The 12,542-nt window shown below is 34.4% G+C and overlaps 1 protein-coding gene across 5 annotated transcripts in view; it reads right to left on the bottom strand.

Moving 5' to 3' along the window:
- Positions 1-11,868, bottom strand: part of LOC149227135 (putative LRR receptor-like serine/threonine-protein kinase At1g56130) — a 330,293-nt gene extending 318,425 nt beyond the window's left edge. For 4 of the 5 annotated variants that reach the window (XM_089377695.1, XM_089377698.1, XM_089377699.1 and 1 more), the window contains exons 1-6: positions 11,630-11,868; positions 11,282-11,489; positions 11,034-11,105; positions 9,840-9,911; positions 9,559-9,630; positions 9,102-9,173 (exon numbers count right to left, since the gene is read on the bottom strand). In XM_089377695.1, coding sequence (XP_089233821.1) covers positions 9,102-9,173; positions 9,559-9,630; positions 9,840-9,911; positions 11,034-11,105; positions 11,282-11,489; positions 11,630-11,843 — 710 coding nt within the window. In that variant the 5' untranslated portion in view covers positions 11,844-11,868. The remainder of the gene's footprint in view (positions 1-9,101; positions 9,174-9,558; positions 9,631-9,839; positions 9,912-11,033; positions 11,106-11,281; positions 11,490-11,629) is intronic. The other variant, XM_089377700.1, reaches the window with a different exon arrangement.
- Between the last annotated feature and the right edge of the window lie 674 nt (positions 11,869-12,542).

The raw sequence follows: 12,542 nt of genomic DNA, 5'->3' as shown, positions 1-12,542 counted from the left end.
CCAAAAATTGAGTCAATTCTAGTTGGAGTTTGTCATGATTCCATATTTAGTAAGTTAGGGCTTTATATACCTGTGGTTGGGTCATTGTGAAAAGTACGAGGCCAAAAGAGCCAAGAACCATAGCTCAGTGATTGCGTATGTGATAAAGTTTAATGAATAAAAAATTGTTTTGTGTGTCAAATTCCTTTATTCCTCCTCTGCCTTTCCATTAAGTTAATATTAGAACTAAAGTTGAGTTTAAGGATCTGAGGTAGAGCAAAGGTCACCAGCGAGGGTGAAAAGAGATTTTATTTTATTTTATTTAAGTGGCGTTGCAGTAACACACTCAAGAAATATTAAATTCGCGTTACAACGCAGGTGGGGAGTGGGGGAAGTCGTGTTACAACTCCCAAACTGTTACCTCATTAACGCGGGAACCGCTTATCGCAAGATGGGTTAGGAACGTGGACACAACAAATTAAGAGTCGCGTTAGTTTGGTAAGATTTGAAATTTTTTATTTGATTTTTTTTTAAAGGTCCAAAGACCACGTGGGAAAGTATTAGATTAAAAAACTGGCACAATGAGAGGCCCGCCAAGAAAGGTTCTTTCGATAAGTCAAGTGGGTTCTTTTATGCATGGGTTAATGTTTTTTTAATTGGATGAATGAAGTGGGTTGGTCTTAAAATGTTATATATATTAAAGTGTTACTTTAAAAGGGCTTGAATGGTGCCGTTTACAAAGCGCTCATGTAATTTTTGAAAAATAGATGATATAATTTTTAAAGGGTTTGTTAAAAGGTTGAAAAGTTAAAGGTTTATTAAAGGATTATGAAAGTTTTCTAAATGTAAAAGTGTGCTCATGAGTTATGCGAAAGTTTTGGAAAAGAGTGGTGTTTTAAAAAAAATTATATACATAAAAAGGTGTTTTATTGGAAAGAGATTTTAAGAGTTAAAGGATTATGAAAGTTTTCTAAATGTCAAAGTGTGCTCATGAGTTATTTGAAAGTTTTGGAAAAGATTGGTGTTTTAAAAAAATTATATATATAAAAAAGGTGTTTTATTGGAAAGAGATTTTAAGACTTTGCAAAAAAAAAAATCGGGTTTGTCAAGCATGAGAGTGTTTTGGGTTTGGAAAAATACCTCTATGAATGTGAATTTGGCGAATATTGTGTTTTAGGAGGGCGCATATTAAAAATCATATTTTCTTTGGGGGCGATATGGAGAGAGGCATCATGCAATAAGAAAAGAAACCATCAAACAAAAGAAAGATAGTAGTCATGGGTTGCAAAGCACGATTGAAGTAAATTAAGAAAAGGAATTTAAAATAAGAGGCAAAGATTATTCGATGCTTAGAGAGGTTTAGGTCGTAGTCGAGGAACCAAGAAGTCTAGTAGAAGATAAAAGAGAAATTGAGGTTGATTGGTGTAGCGTGGATCTACTACCACCTCCTATGTTTATTGGTAAAATTGATTTTTGGGTTCTCAAAATGTAACAGCCCTAGTGAAAATTCCATGTAATAAAAGTTAACAAAGGAAAAATAATAACCACAGTTGATGGGACACTTATTCCAAATTGAATGTTGGGAAAGATATCCTAGTGTGGGTGTTCATTGGTTTATTAATGGCTAAGGAAATTGGCAAAGGCAATGGCAAAGGAAAAATGGCATTTTGGCACATTTATCTATGAAAATAATGGAAATTAGGAGAAAAGGGAGGTGAAAGGTCACAAACTACATGTGAGGAGGAGATTGAAGGAAAATAATGGAAAATGAAGAAAATAGAGGCCTAATTGATAAAAAGGCTTCTAAGGATCAATTTGTAACTTTTTGTCACTCCAATTTTGGATCTCTCTCATTATTCTCTCTCTCTCACTCAGAGTTTTCTTCGAACACTTTTGGAGGGTGTGGCATACTTGAAGTTTTGGAGCAAGAAAGAAAAGGAAGAGCAGGAAAGCGCAAGAGGACATCGGGATCAACATCTACAACGGGTTTTTCTTGCAGGTACCAAGTTGCATGTATGTTTTCCTCACTAGTTTTGGCATGCATGGAATATGCATGTAGTTTATTGGTCATGATTTGTCACTAACATGGAGGATTTCTTGGATTGACAGTGGATTTGCCTAGCCTCTCCATTTCCTGGATAGCCATGGTGTTGTGGGTTTATTTATTTGTTTTTTTGCTTGATTCTCATGTTTCTTTAGCTTGGGTTGAGTTACTAGTTTCTGGAACGCATGGTTGGACAAACGCTCTGGAAGCCCTGTAATAGATTGGGTTGAGTTACTAGTCCTGGAAGCCTTGGTTGGAAAAACACTTTGCAAGCCTTGGGTGGGTTGAGTTACTAGTCCTGGAAGCCCTGATTGGACAAATGCTCTGGAAGCTCGAAATAAGTTGTGGGTTGAGTTACTAGTCTTAGAAGCCTTGGTTGGAACAAACGCTCTGGAGCCCTGGAAGGCTTGGGTAGAGACCAATTTGATGATGGTTTTGGTGATGTCCGACCATGAGGTGGAATCATTGTTTGATGGGTTGAGGTGGTTGGCCTCTGGAAGCCTTGGATGGTTTTGGATTGATGTGTTTTATGAGATCCCACATTCATACTTGGAATATGGCACAGAGGTGACTGGATGAAGAGAGTTTTGGCTTAGCCATATCTATGATCGGGTGGTTCGTGGAAGTCCCACAACTGGTCGGCATTTGCATCATTAATAAAAGGTTATTTATCCTTGTTATTTTATGGGTATTGTATTGGTTATATGTGGATTAGATGGTTGTTGTTTCCTTGGTATTTTTGTCCCTATTATGTTGGTTATGAATATGTATCATGATAGTGGATATGTATGGCTCTCGTCGTGTTTTCACTTGTAAATGAATGAACAATGAATCTATGACCAATTGGATGAGATGGAAGCTAATTTGTTGAGGCATCAATTCTTCTTAGCAATTCTCAGATGAGTATGAGACCCCCAATGCTTATATATGTTATTTACACCTATAGATTACATATTTGTGATATGTTTGATGAAATTTCTGTCATGGATAGTAGGGGTCTAGACAAACGCTTGTTCAAGTATTTGCAGTTGAAACATTGTTTCATTGTTATCTTTCTGTTGAAGGTGTCATTTAATTTTGGGCGATGACTTGGGCTTTGGGCCTGAAAAAGTGGCTCAAATCTCGGGGACGCTTGCACAACACTGAGCAAAATAGTCCTCGGACGTTGGCATGCATTTTCATGAGAGCGTCCAGAGCCTCCTAGACGTTGTCATGCCCATATCATGGGAGCATCCAGGGGTTAAGTGGTCTAAAATCTCAGTGGGACCCAAGGGTTGGTTAGCAGAAAGGTTGGGATGGTTCCTAGGGGTCTTATCACTGATGTTGAAGGTTTGTATGGTGTGTGTCTGCTGGTTCCACTTCTTTAACATGACTTAGGAGGTCGAATCATATCATAGTAACTTCTCATCACATGATTACCTTGGTTGGCCAGTTACTTGGGTAGATGTGGGAGGAGGGTGTTACACAAAATGCAAACTTTGCTTTGAGACAGAGTTAATTGAGTTTTGTTCTAATAGCCCATATGATGAAGTATGTGATGCTTTAGTATTGGATTTTATAAAACAGGTTTTGGATGAGAAGTTTTTGTGAAAGGTTACAAAAGCTACATCTTCCAAGGAAACATGGAAGATGCTGGAAGCAAAGTTTGGTAAAAAGGAAAGTGGCATGTAGCAACAAGATGTGTCACAATCGGTTGAAGAATTAATAGAGAAGATAGCTGCAAATATGAGAGTAGATGAGCAAGACTTTGGGAAGACAACAAAGCTTGGAGAATCTGAGCATATGGATGAAGAAGTCACAACAAAGATTGCAGAGAGATAAGTTGAAGCCTCTGTGTGTGAAGCAGAGCAAGAGCATATACATGCTCATGAACTCCACTGTAACGTGGATGGTGAAGATGACGGTGAATCCCATTGTGACGTGACACATGTGGATGATGACAACAAAGTGAGATGTGAATTGGTGAATTCCGTAGCAACTGATGAATTTGGTGAAGTTGAAATAGTTAATGAGCACATGCATGCTCGAATATTCCACCGTAGGATGGATGAACAATATGTTAATGACACTTGTGGTATTTTTTTTGAAATAGGGACTAATCATGGAAATATCCAAAGTGCCATGTTTGATGAAGAACTGAAGGTTGAAGATGCCATTGTAGCAGCAAGATATGAAACAATTGAATTGCTCATGAAACAGTGCGTGATCTAGCGGTAGTTGTTGATCAAGAAGAGGATAAAGTGATTCAAGAAATTTTGATGAGAATGTCCACTGATGACATAATAGTGGAAGATAGTCTCGATGTGGTTAAAGGGACAAAGAAGGAATCTCTCACTATAGAGCACAATGAAGATGTTTTTAACATTATTTTTTAATATGCAAGCGTTCAAAATAACATTATTTTTTAATATTCTGAAAGCTGCAACTGGAATAAAATAATTGAATGAAATGGTGAAAGAGAAAAAGGACAGTGATTATGATTTTACATGTAAGCCTAATGATGATCTTGAGTGTACATATTACAAGCAAAAAGTAGCAATATTTGATAATGAGAGTGAAAATAAAGATATGGATGTTTCTGAAGATCAAGAAGAAAACATTAAAACAAATTTTCAACAATGGAGTCAATAAGAGATCAAATTTTGCTATCAAGAAATATGGCAGAAAGAAGATCATGAATATGAAGCGTAAGAAGCAGAGCAAAGAAGACAATTTGAAGATAAAGAGTTGTGGTAGCAGTCCATGAGTGAAATAATTGTTGAAGAGGACGTTGTAGAAGACAAGCTCAAAAAAATACAAGATCATTCAAATAAAAATTATTGCAACAACAAGTGAAGAGATATGGAGATTACAACGAGAAAGTGCAGCTGAAAATGAAGCGGTTTCGAGGGTATATAATTTGGAAGAATTGAAAAAGAAAATCCAACATTATAAAAGTTTTTAGTTATTGAAAGCCTAGTTGAGACTTAGACCAACAAGCATGTTTAAGTAAAGATTGAGTCAATTTCTATTGTAAGTCTAGCAGGCATAGTTGAGTCATGTTTGAGTTATGTTGAGTCATATGGTTGTAATTAAGGGGGAGTGTTAGAAATAGTAAATTACACATGCATGCAGTGCAGTCTATATTAAGAGTGTGAGTTAATTTGAGTTAGTGTGAGCTAGTTCGAGTTCAGTCTATATCTGAAAAAGTCTAATTTAGTGTGAGTTTGTACAAACAAGTTAGCGAAGTTTATTCAAGTCTAGTTAGAGTTTGTTATGATTCCATGTTTAGTAAGTTAGGGCTTTATATACCCGTGGTTGGGTCATTGTAAAAAGTATGAGGCCAAAAGAGCCAAGAGTCGTATCTCGGTGATTGTGTATGTAAGAAAGTTTAATGAATAGAAATTATTTTGTGTGTGAAATTCATTTTTTCCTCCTCTACCTTTCCATCATACAATCAACCTGGATTCAAACGTAATGAGGGATAACAGATTTGGTGAACTTAATATTTTGCATGTGAAACTTTGAAAATAGAATATGAATTATGACAACCTTCTAATACATACCTTCAAAAATTTAATATTGAAAAATAAAATGATAGCATAGTTTATCTGCATACTAATCTCGCTCATGGAGAAAAGACACGTAATGGTGGTCATCTGAATGATGCGCAAGGGAAGTTCAAATTAAGATGCTTTATTTTATTTTTATTAGTCTCTCATTCAACTTATTAAATGGAAAGAATCTAAAAGAGAACTAAGGAAGTTTTGTTCAGATCTAATGGAAGGCATGAAAGAAAGAAAGAAAGAAATTTATTTTAATGTCCACGAGGCTAAAGGTAGCCTATGGGACAGATTGCTTCTTCATCTAGTTGATGTATTCGTCCCTTTTCCTATGAAACCTCACAATAAATGCTCCTAGCTTCTCGACAACCTCCTCGCTAAATAGATTATCCCAGGAGCTAACTGTCAGAATATCTGCATAACTTTCCTTGTTGTCTTTGTAGGTCTCGCATTCTAAAATGAAATGCTTTTCTATTTCCGCTTTTCCAGAAAAACAAAAAATACAAGGCCAAGTCATAGGGACGGACTATGAGGGGATATATATAAATAGTATCACTTAGTGGAATGTATAGGGCTATACGGGCTCGAAACTCCCTTAAGATTAGTGCGGAGGTGATCGTAGGACTGTGTCAGCCAAGGGCAGCTTTGTCAGGAAGACTTTCACTATTTTAGGAGTAAGACCTCCCCCTCCCACACTTCTTTCGGTATTTTCCAGCACCCTGTTTCACAACGAGTTGATGAGAATTAGTCCTTAACTAAGCAATAAGAATTTTGGCTCTCCAAGAAATATTGGCCTCTATGTACACCTTTTGTTGATGATTATGAGTGGGATTAAACACTTCAATATAGTAGTTTTTCTTTCTACCTAGCTCCTTATCCCAACTACGCTTGTGGAACTTATCCATAACAAAAGCTTTTATCTCTTTACTGTTTATGGGACACATGTTCAAGCAAATACCCCATTTACTAAACCATTTGTTATTTTGTTGTATCCAAGTCTTCTTTCTTTTGCACAATATGTCATTAAAGACAACCTTAGGTCATCTTCCCTCTTTCATTTTCTCATTTTTTTTAAATACCTTATGACTTGCACCATAGCAATTGCTTCAATAGGAACAACCCCTATTTCACTTAAAAAGATAGCATAAGGAACTGCATTTTTAATTTCAAATTTGTTTGTAATCAAACATTTCTGAATTTTCTCAATTTGTTTCCACTGCATGTCGGATGTACTGTTGGCCCACAATTCACAACCATAGGGAATCACCGAAATCACTAGAAGCCCAAAAAGAGTTTGGGTGGTTTTCCAGTCCCATTACTCTGCCTCTTTACACCTATTTTGAAAAACATAAAATGATTTCCAACCCCCAAAGTTATTTTCTTTCTACAACCATCCCAACTTATATATATATTTTTAAGTCAATTCTGAGGTATTTGTAATCCGCAACTTCTTCCGAAATGTTGCCTTCAAACTAGAACTAATGTTGGTTATGTTTTCTTTTTTTAGAATGATAGGGAGGGTAGGTTGAATTCTAAATGTTCAGTTCACTAAATTGTAGAAATTATGGATGAGAGACAATCAGGTACATATGGAGGGTAGATTTTTCTTTGGGGTTTAAGTTTAGTTGTGTGGTTGAGCATTTAGGTTCATTTTTTTTAAATTCAATTTTTATGAATGATTTCTTCCGGCAGCTATTTGACTGCTAAGTCTATGAAGACATACATACTCTACCCCGGTTTTGGACTCGTGATCTCTTAGGAGGAAACACATGTTCTTAGCCGTTAAGCCCACTGAAGCTATATATATATATATATATATATATATATATATATATATATATATATATATCTCCAAGTGCTAACCTTTTTTAAGTTTTGCACTCAAAAAAGAGTATGATACTACTACCAGATATGAAGGAGATGTGTAAAACTGTTTTACTTTCACTCTCTGTCATAAATAAAATATTTCTATGCCCATGTGAAGTAACATCATTTACAAGAGATTACAAAAAGATATTATATTTTAGTTGCCAAAAATATGTTGTTCTATATTTCTTAAAAACATTTCAATGTAAAACTTGTATAAACTATTTGAATACCCATATTAACTAATGTATTTTAATATCAAGTTCATATATATGTATAAAAATTATTCAATATTAATGATTATAAAATATTTTCATGATGGACAAGAAAAATAATGGAAAGTAAAAGAAACCAATTACTTTGTAATAAGAGTAATTAGATAAAGATGTGTAATTCATCCAATTTCTAATATACCAAACTAGATCCATCATAGTTCCAAATCTACCAATCGCCTAGATGGATCTAGGCTGGTTTAATTCCCTTTTTTAAATAAGCTATATTCCACATGAATACATAAGGACGACATTTCTTACATAATAATAATAATGATAATAATGATGATGATAACCACGACACAAATTTAATGTGGGTTATAAACAAAATAGTTCAATTATGTAGAGTTAAGTAATAGTAAGGTGTACTTAACAATACATTGATAACAAAAAAAATAATTGATGTGGATAAGGTCCACTAATAAAATATATTTCAATTATATTTATATGGCCCAAAATGACATTTTTCACTAGAATCCAACCATACAATTTCAAGTAAAATTGTGATTTTTTGTTGTTTACAAAACATTGTTGAATGCATAAATAGATTTATTGCCCTGAAAAACCAGAGCTGAAATCTACAATTAAATAACTTCAATTCAACTTTTAATTTTTTTATTATTAAATTTTGGTTAAAATAAATTAGAAAATAAACCCTAAAAGACAATTCATCTAATAATCAGAATATATATATATATATAATATATATATGAAATTTGAAAAATAAAATTATTATTGTTAAAACATTTTAGTAGTCATATTATTCTATTTTGGTCATTTTCAATATATATTGGAATTATAAGTTTAAGCTTTGTAACCTACACAATCTAATTGATCAATTTCCAAATAATTGAATCTATTTATAAATTCAAAAATACAATTTAAATAATAATAAAATATGCATATATTATTTTATATACATAAATATTACTTTAATCACAAATAAAATACTAAACAAAATCAAAATTTTCAAGCTACCTTTTTTTTTTTAATTCTTTACTCTTCTACGTTAGAAAAATTGATCTCCCTGTACTTAACACCTGTCCTTATTAAGTACTTGTTACTTAACACACATATATATAATTTTAAATATATAAAATAGTTATATGTATATCTAAGTTGAAGAAGCTCCATTTCATTTTTATAAGTTCCTAAATTCAAATGCTCACGTATTTTGGTGGAGTACCATTACATTTTGACAAACTTTTAAATTCAAATGCTCACGTAGTTTGCTGGAAAGAAGTACCAATAAATATTTTGACAAATGGTAAATTCAAATGGGAAAGAAATACGGTTAGACTTTCGAACAAATTACTAAAATCATAAGCTCGAGAAGCGTGTAAAATTCCGTCATCAAGATAAAGATAAAGATATATATATAACAGTAATTCGACTTACAATTGTTCCAATGCTGTTAGGCTCCCAAGCTCCGGCGGAAGTGACCCATTAAGATTGTTTGAAGAAAAGCTCCTGATGATAAAACCCCACAATAAAGAAATAAGTTCCTAGATAAAAAAATCCTAAGTAAGAAATAATTCCCGTTTTCTGTGTTTTGCTGTTGCTTTCATGGAAACCAGCTGTTTCTGTAGGATATAAAGTGATGTAAGCATTCACAGATTAAATGAAGTTGTTCAACTTCAACGAACTGAACTGATAGCATGTTATATCTTCCTAGTTCCTACTTTCACAGAGATATAGCATATATGCATTCCATACAATAGGGAAATCACCAGTAGTATTTAAGCAGGAAAATGTGAAGCAACAAATCAGTCTGGTGATTTTTTCCAGCTCCTATTTAGTGCTCCACTTGAGTAATAAGTATGCGTGTTTACAGAGAGAGGGGGACAGATCTTACAATGAAATCAAACTTCGAAGATTTCCAAGCTCCTTTGGAACAGGGCCCGATAAGTTATTTGTTCCAACGGACCTGAATCCATGAATATAATTGAAAATCAGTAATTTAAATTGCCTGCAGATGAAATCTCTTTTCCTAACAGTAGTTAATATTTTCTAGGATGACCTATATGAAAGATGCCGATCAATAAATTCTACCTAGCTAACGCAAAAAGAAAGAAAATTTCTGCAGAATTACATTATCTTGATTAATTTTAAAGAACAAAAAGGGCAGGATCTCACAGGTACTGCATCCGTGTGAGGTTACCGATGAAGGCAGGTATTGTTCCTGTTAAATAGTTATTTTGGAAGTTCCTGCCATGAAAATTCCACCGATCGCTCTGTCAAGGCCTCACTTTATATAAACAGAATAAGTAAACATGCATGGACTGAACGAAATGCACATCGTAATAGGTTCAGTTCAACTTGTAAAAACAACAGAATGTGTTTCAGAAATTATGTTGTTTTTTTTTTTAAATTTGGGGATGGGAACCAGTAAGCTCATTATATATATATATATGTAATAGCAGTCAAATTATATATATCAGAAACTCATAATTTAATCTAGGAAAAAAGAAAACACCCACAAGCCATTTATATCAGAAAATTATAATATAGTCTAGGACTTAGGGAGACCATCTATATATATCAAAAACTCTACTATAACACACCATGTTACTAGAAACTCGAACCCAAATAGCTGGGATGACAAACCACCAACTTTTTTATTTCAGAAATTATGTTGGTTTTTGTTTTTTTTGGGATGGGAACTAGTAAGCTCCTGAGTTCAACTTGTAAAAACAACAGAATGTGTTTAAGAAATTATGTGTTTTTTTTTTTTAAATTTGGGGATGGAACTAGTAAGCTCCTCAGATATATGTAACAGTAAGCAAATTATATACATCAGAAACTCATAATTTAATCTATGAAGAAAGAAAACACCCACAAGCTATTTATATCAGAAAATCATAGTATAGTAAGCTCCTCAGATATATGTAACAGCAAGCACATTATATACATCAGAAACTCAAAATTTAATCTAGGAAGAAAGAAAACACCCACAAGCTATTTATATCAGAAAATCATAGTATAGTCTAGGACTTAGAAAAACCATCTATATATATCAAAAACTCTACTATAACACACCATGTTACTAAAAACTTGAACCCAAATAGCCGAGATGACAAACCACCCATCTCAACCATTCAAGCTAACCATTCTGGCTAAGAAGGGAATGACACAGCCATATCAACTATTCTAGCTAAGAACCATTGACTGCTTCTGAAATTGTGTTACTGGTCGAAGATTTTAGAAACCAAAGCCATGATATAATTACTTTGCACTCGTTTTAATCCCCCTTGAAAAAAAAATGACAATTCCCTGCATCCATTAGATGGAATAGTATTCAATTTCACTGAAAATCAGATAGAGTCTTACAGATCCCAAATTTGAGTCAGGTTAGCCAGTTCTGGCGGAATTTGTCCCGTTATGTCCATTTCAGAGGCTTTCCTGCCAGCAAGAAGGCGGGTACTGGGTTAGGATATTTGAGCTTTGCAATTTTGGTCTGAAAAGAGGCCGTTCGGCTCACGTTGAAAATCAATAAAGGTCAGTGCATTGAATCTAATTTAAGCGAATAAGTTATGGACTTTAAGGAAAAAACTGGAAGATTTAAGAGAAGTTTTTACAATTGTGTAATACGGCAAGTGTTTCCGTTGTTGAAGGTGCAATCACACTTGAAGGCGGGATTCATAGAAGTATCGGTAATGGGCGTACTATCGATGGCTCGTCCAGTACATGGATCTCCAGTAAGGTTCCATGGAGTTTTCCATGTATTCGAATTAGAAGTCTTTAAATCGGTACTCCACTTCTGAGCAAGTGACTTTAATGCTATAACTGTCACCAGGAAAAGTGAATTGATGAAGAAAAAGATATTCATAGAATATTGATCAACAAAACAATATGTTGTCAAAAACAGAAAACATGAGAATGCTTACAGCCTGCGTTCACTTTTCAGAAAGATATTTTGTGGTTACCTTCAATTGGGTCCGTGACGGCTGCTGGTTGAACTTGCTGAAACAAAGTGACACAATAAGCAATGCTCAGAAAAAAAGTGCGGAGAACCCAAATCGAGAATGGGATTTGAAGCTTAGACATGATGATGGTCCGGTTTGGTGTTTGCGCGCGCACTGGCAGCTCTGGACGATAGAGCAGGGCGACACAACTGGGGAATATATTGAAGTATATCATTTTGGGCTGGTTAGACGGCCATCCTTAAGTCGATATTTCGAAGTATATCATTTTAGGCTGGTTAGACTACGGCTATCATTGAACAGTGAGGTTGTACGGTAAACTACCTTAAATGTAAAGCGAGTGAGGTTGTACGGTAAACCACCTCAAATTAATTAAGAGTTATAACTTTTGAAAGATATAGTAGAGCGAATCAATTGGGCGATATTATAACAAACACGGATAGGTGTTGACATATCATTGAATTGTGAGGTTGTACAGTAGGCCACCTCAAATTTAAACTGCAACAGGATAAAATCTAGACGGACAGGATGCACAAAACAACAAGGTAGCGGGGCCAGGGATATAATTTGACAAGCAAATTGAAGTGGACTTGTCCATAGCCAAAAAAATTCCTTACCGGTCAATATTAAAGCATTAGTTTTCAGATTTGAAATTCCTAGCCAACTAACAAGGCAAAAGAATAAACTAGCGGGGCCAGGGATTTAATTTGAAAACCAAATTGAAGTGATTTGTCTATTAAATATAGCCAAAAAAAAATCCCTTGCTGGTCAATATTAAAGCATCATTGGTTTCAGATTTGAAATGCCTAGCCAACTGAGGACTAAGTTGAATTGAATTTTCAAAACAAAAACGTGAACGGGAAGAGGGAGAAAATGTTTTCAGGGAACACAAAATGATAAAATTGTTTGGATGATA

The sequence above is a fragment of the Pinus tabuliformis genome, chromosome J, assembly GCF_031772625.1.
Source record: "Pinus tabuliformis cultivar Carrire ecotype Pingquan chromosome J, CPIR1, whole genome shotgun sequence".
Classification (NCBI taxonomy): Eukaryota; Viridiplantae; Streptophyta; class Pinopsida; order Pinales; family Pinaceae; genus Pinus; species Pinus tabuliformis.
This window is presented reverse-complemented; position numbering and strand designations above follow the sequence as displayed.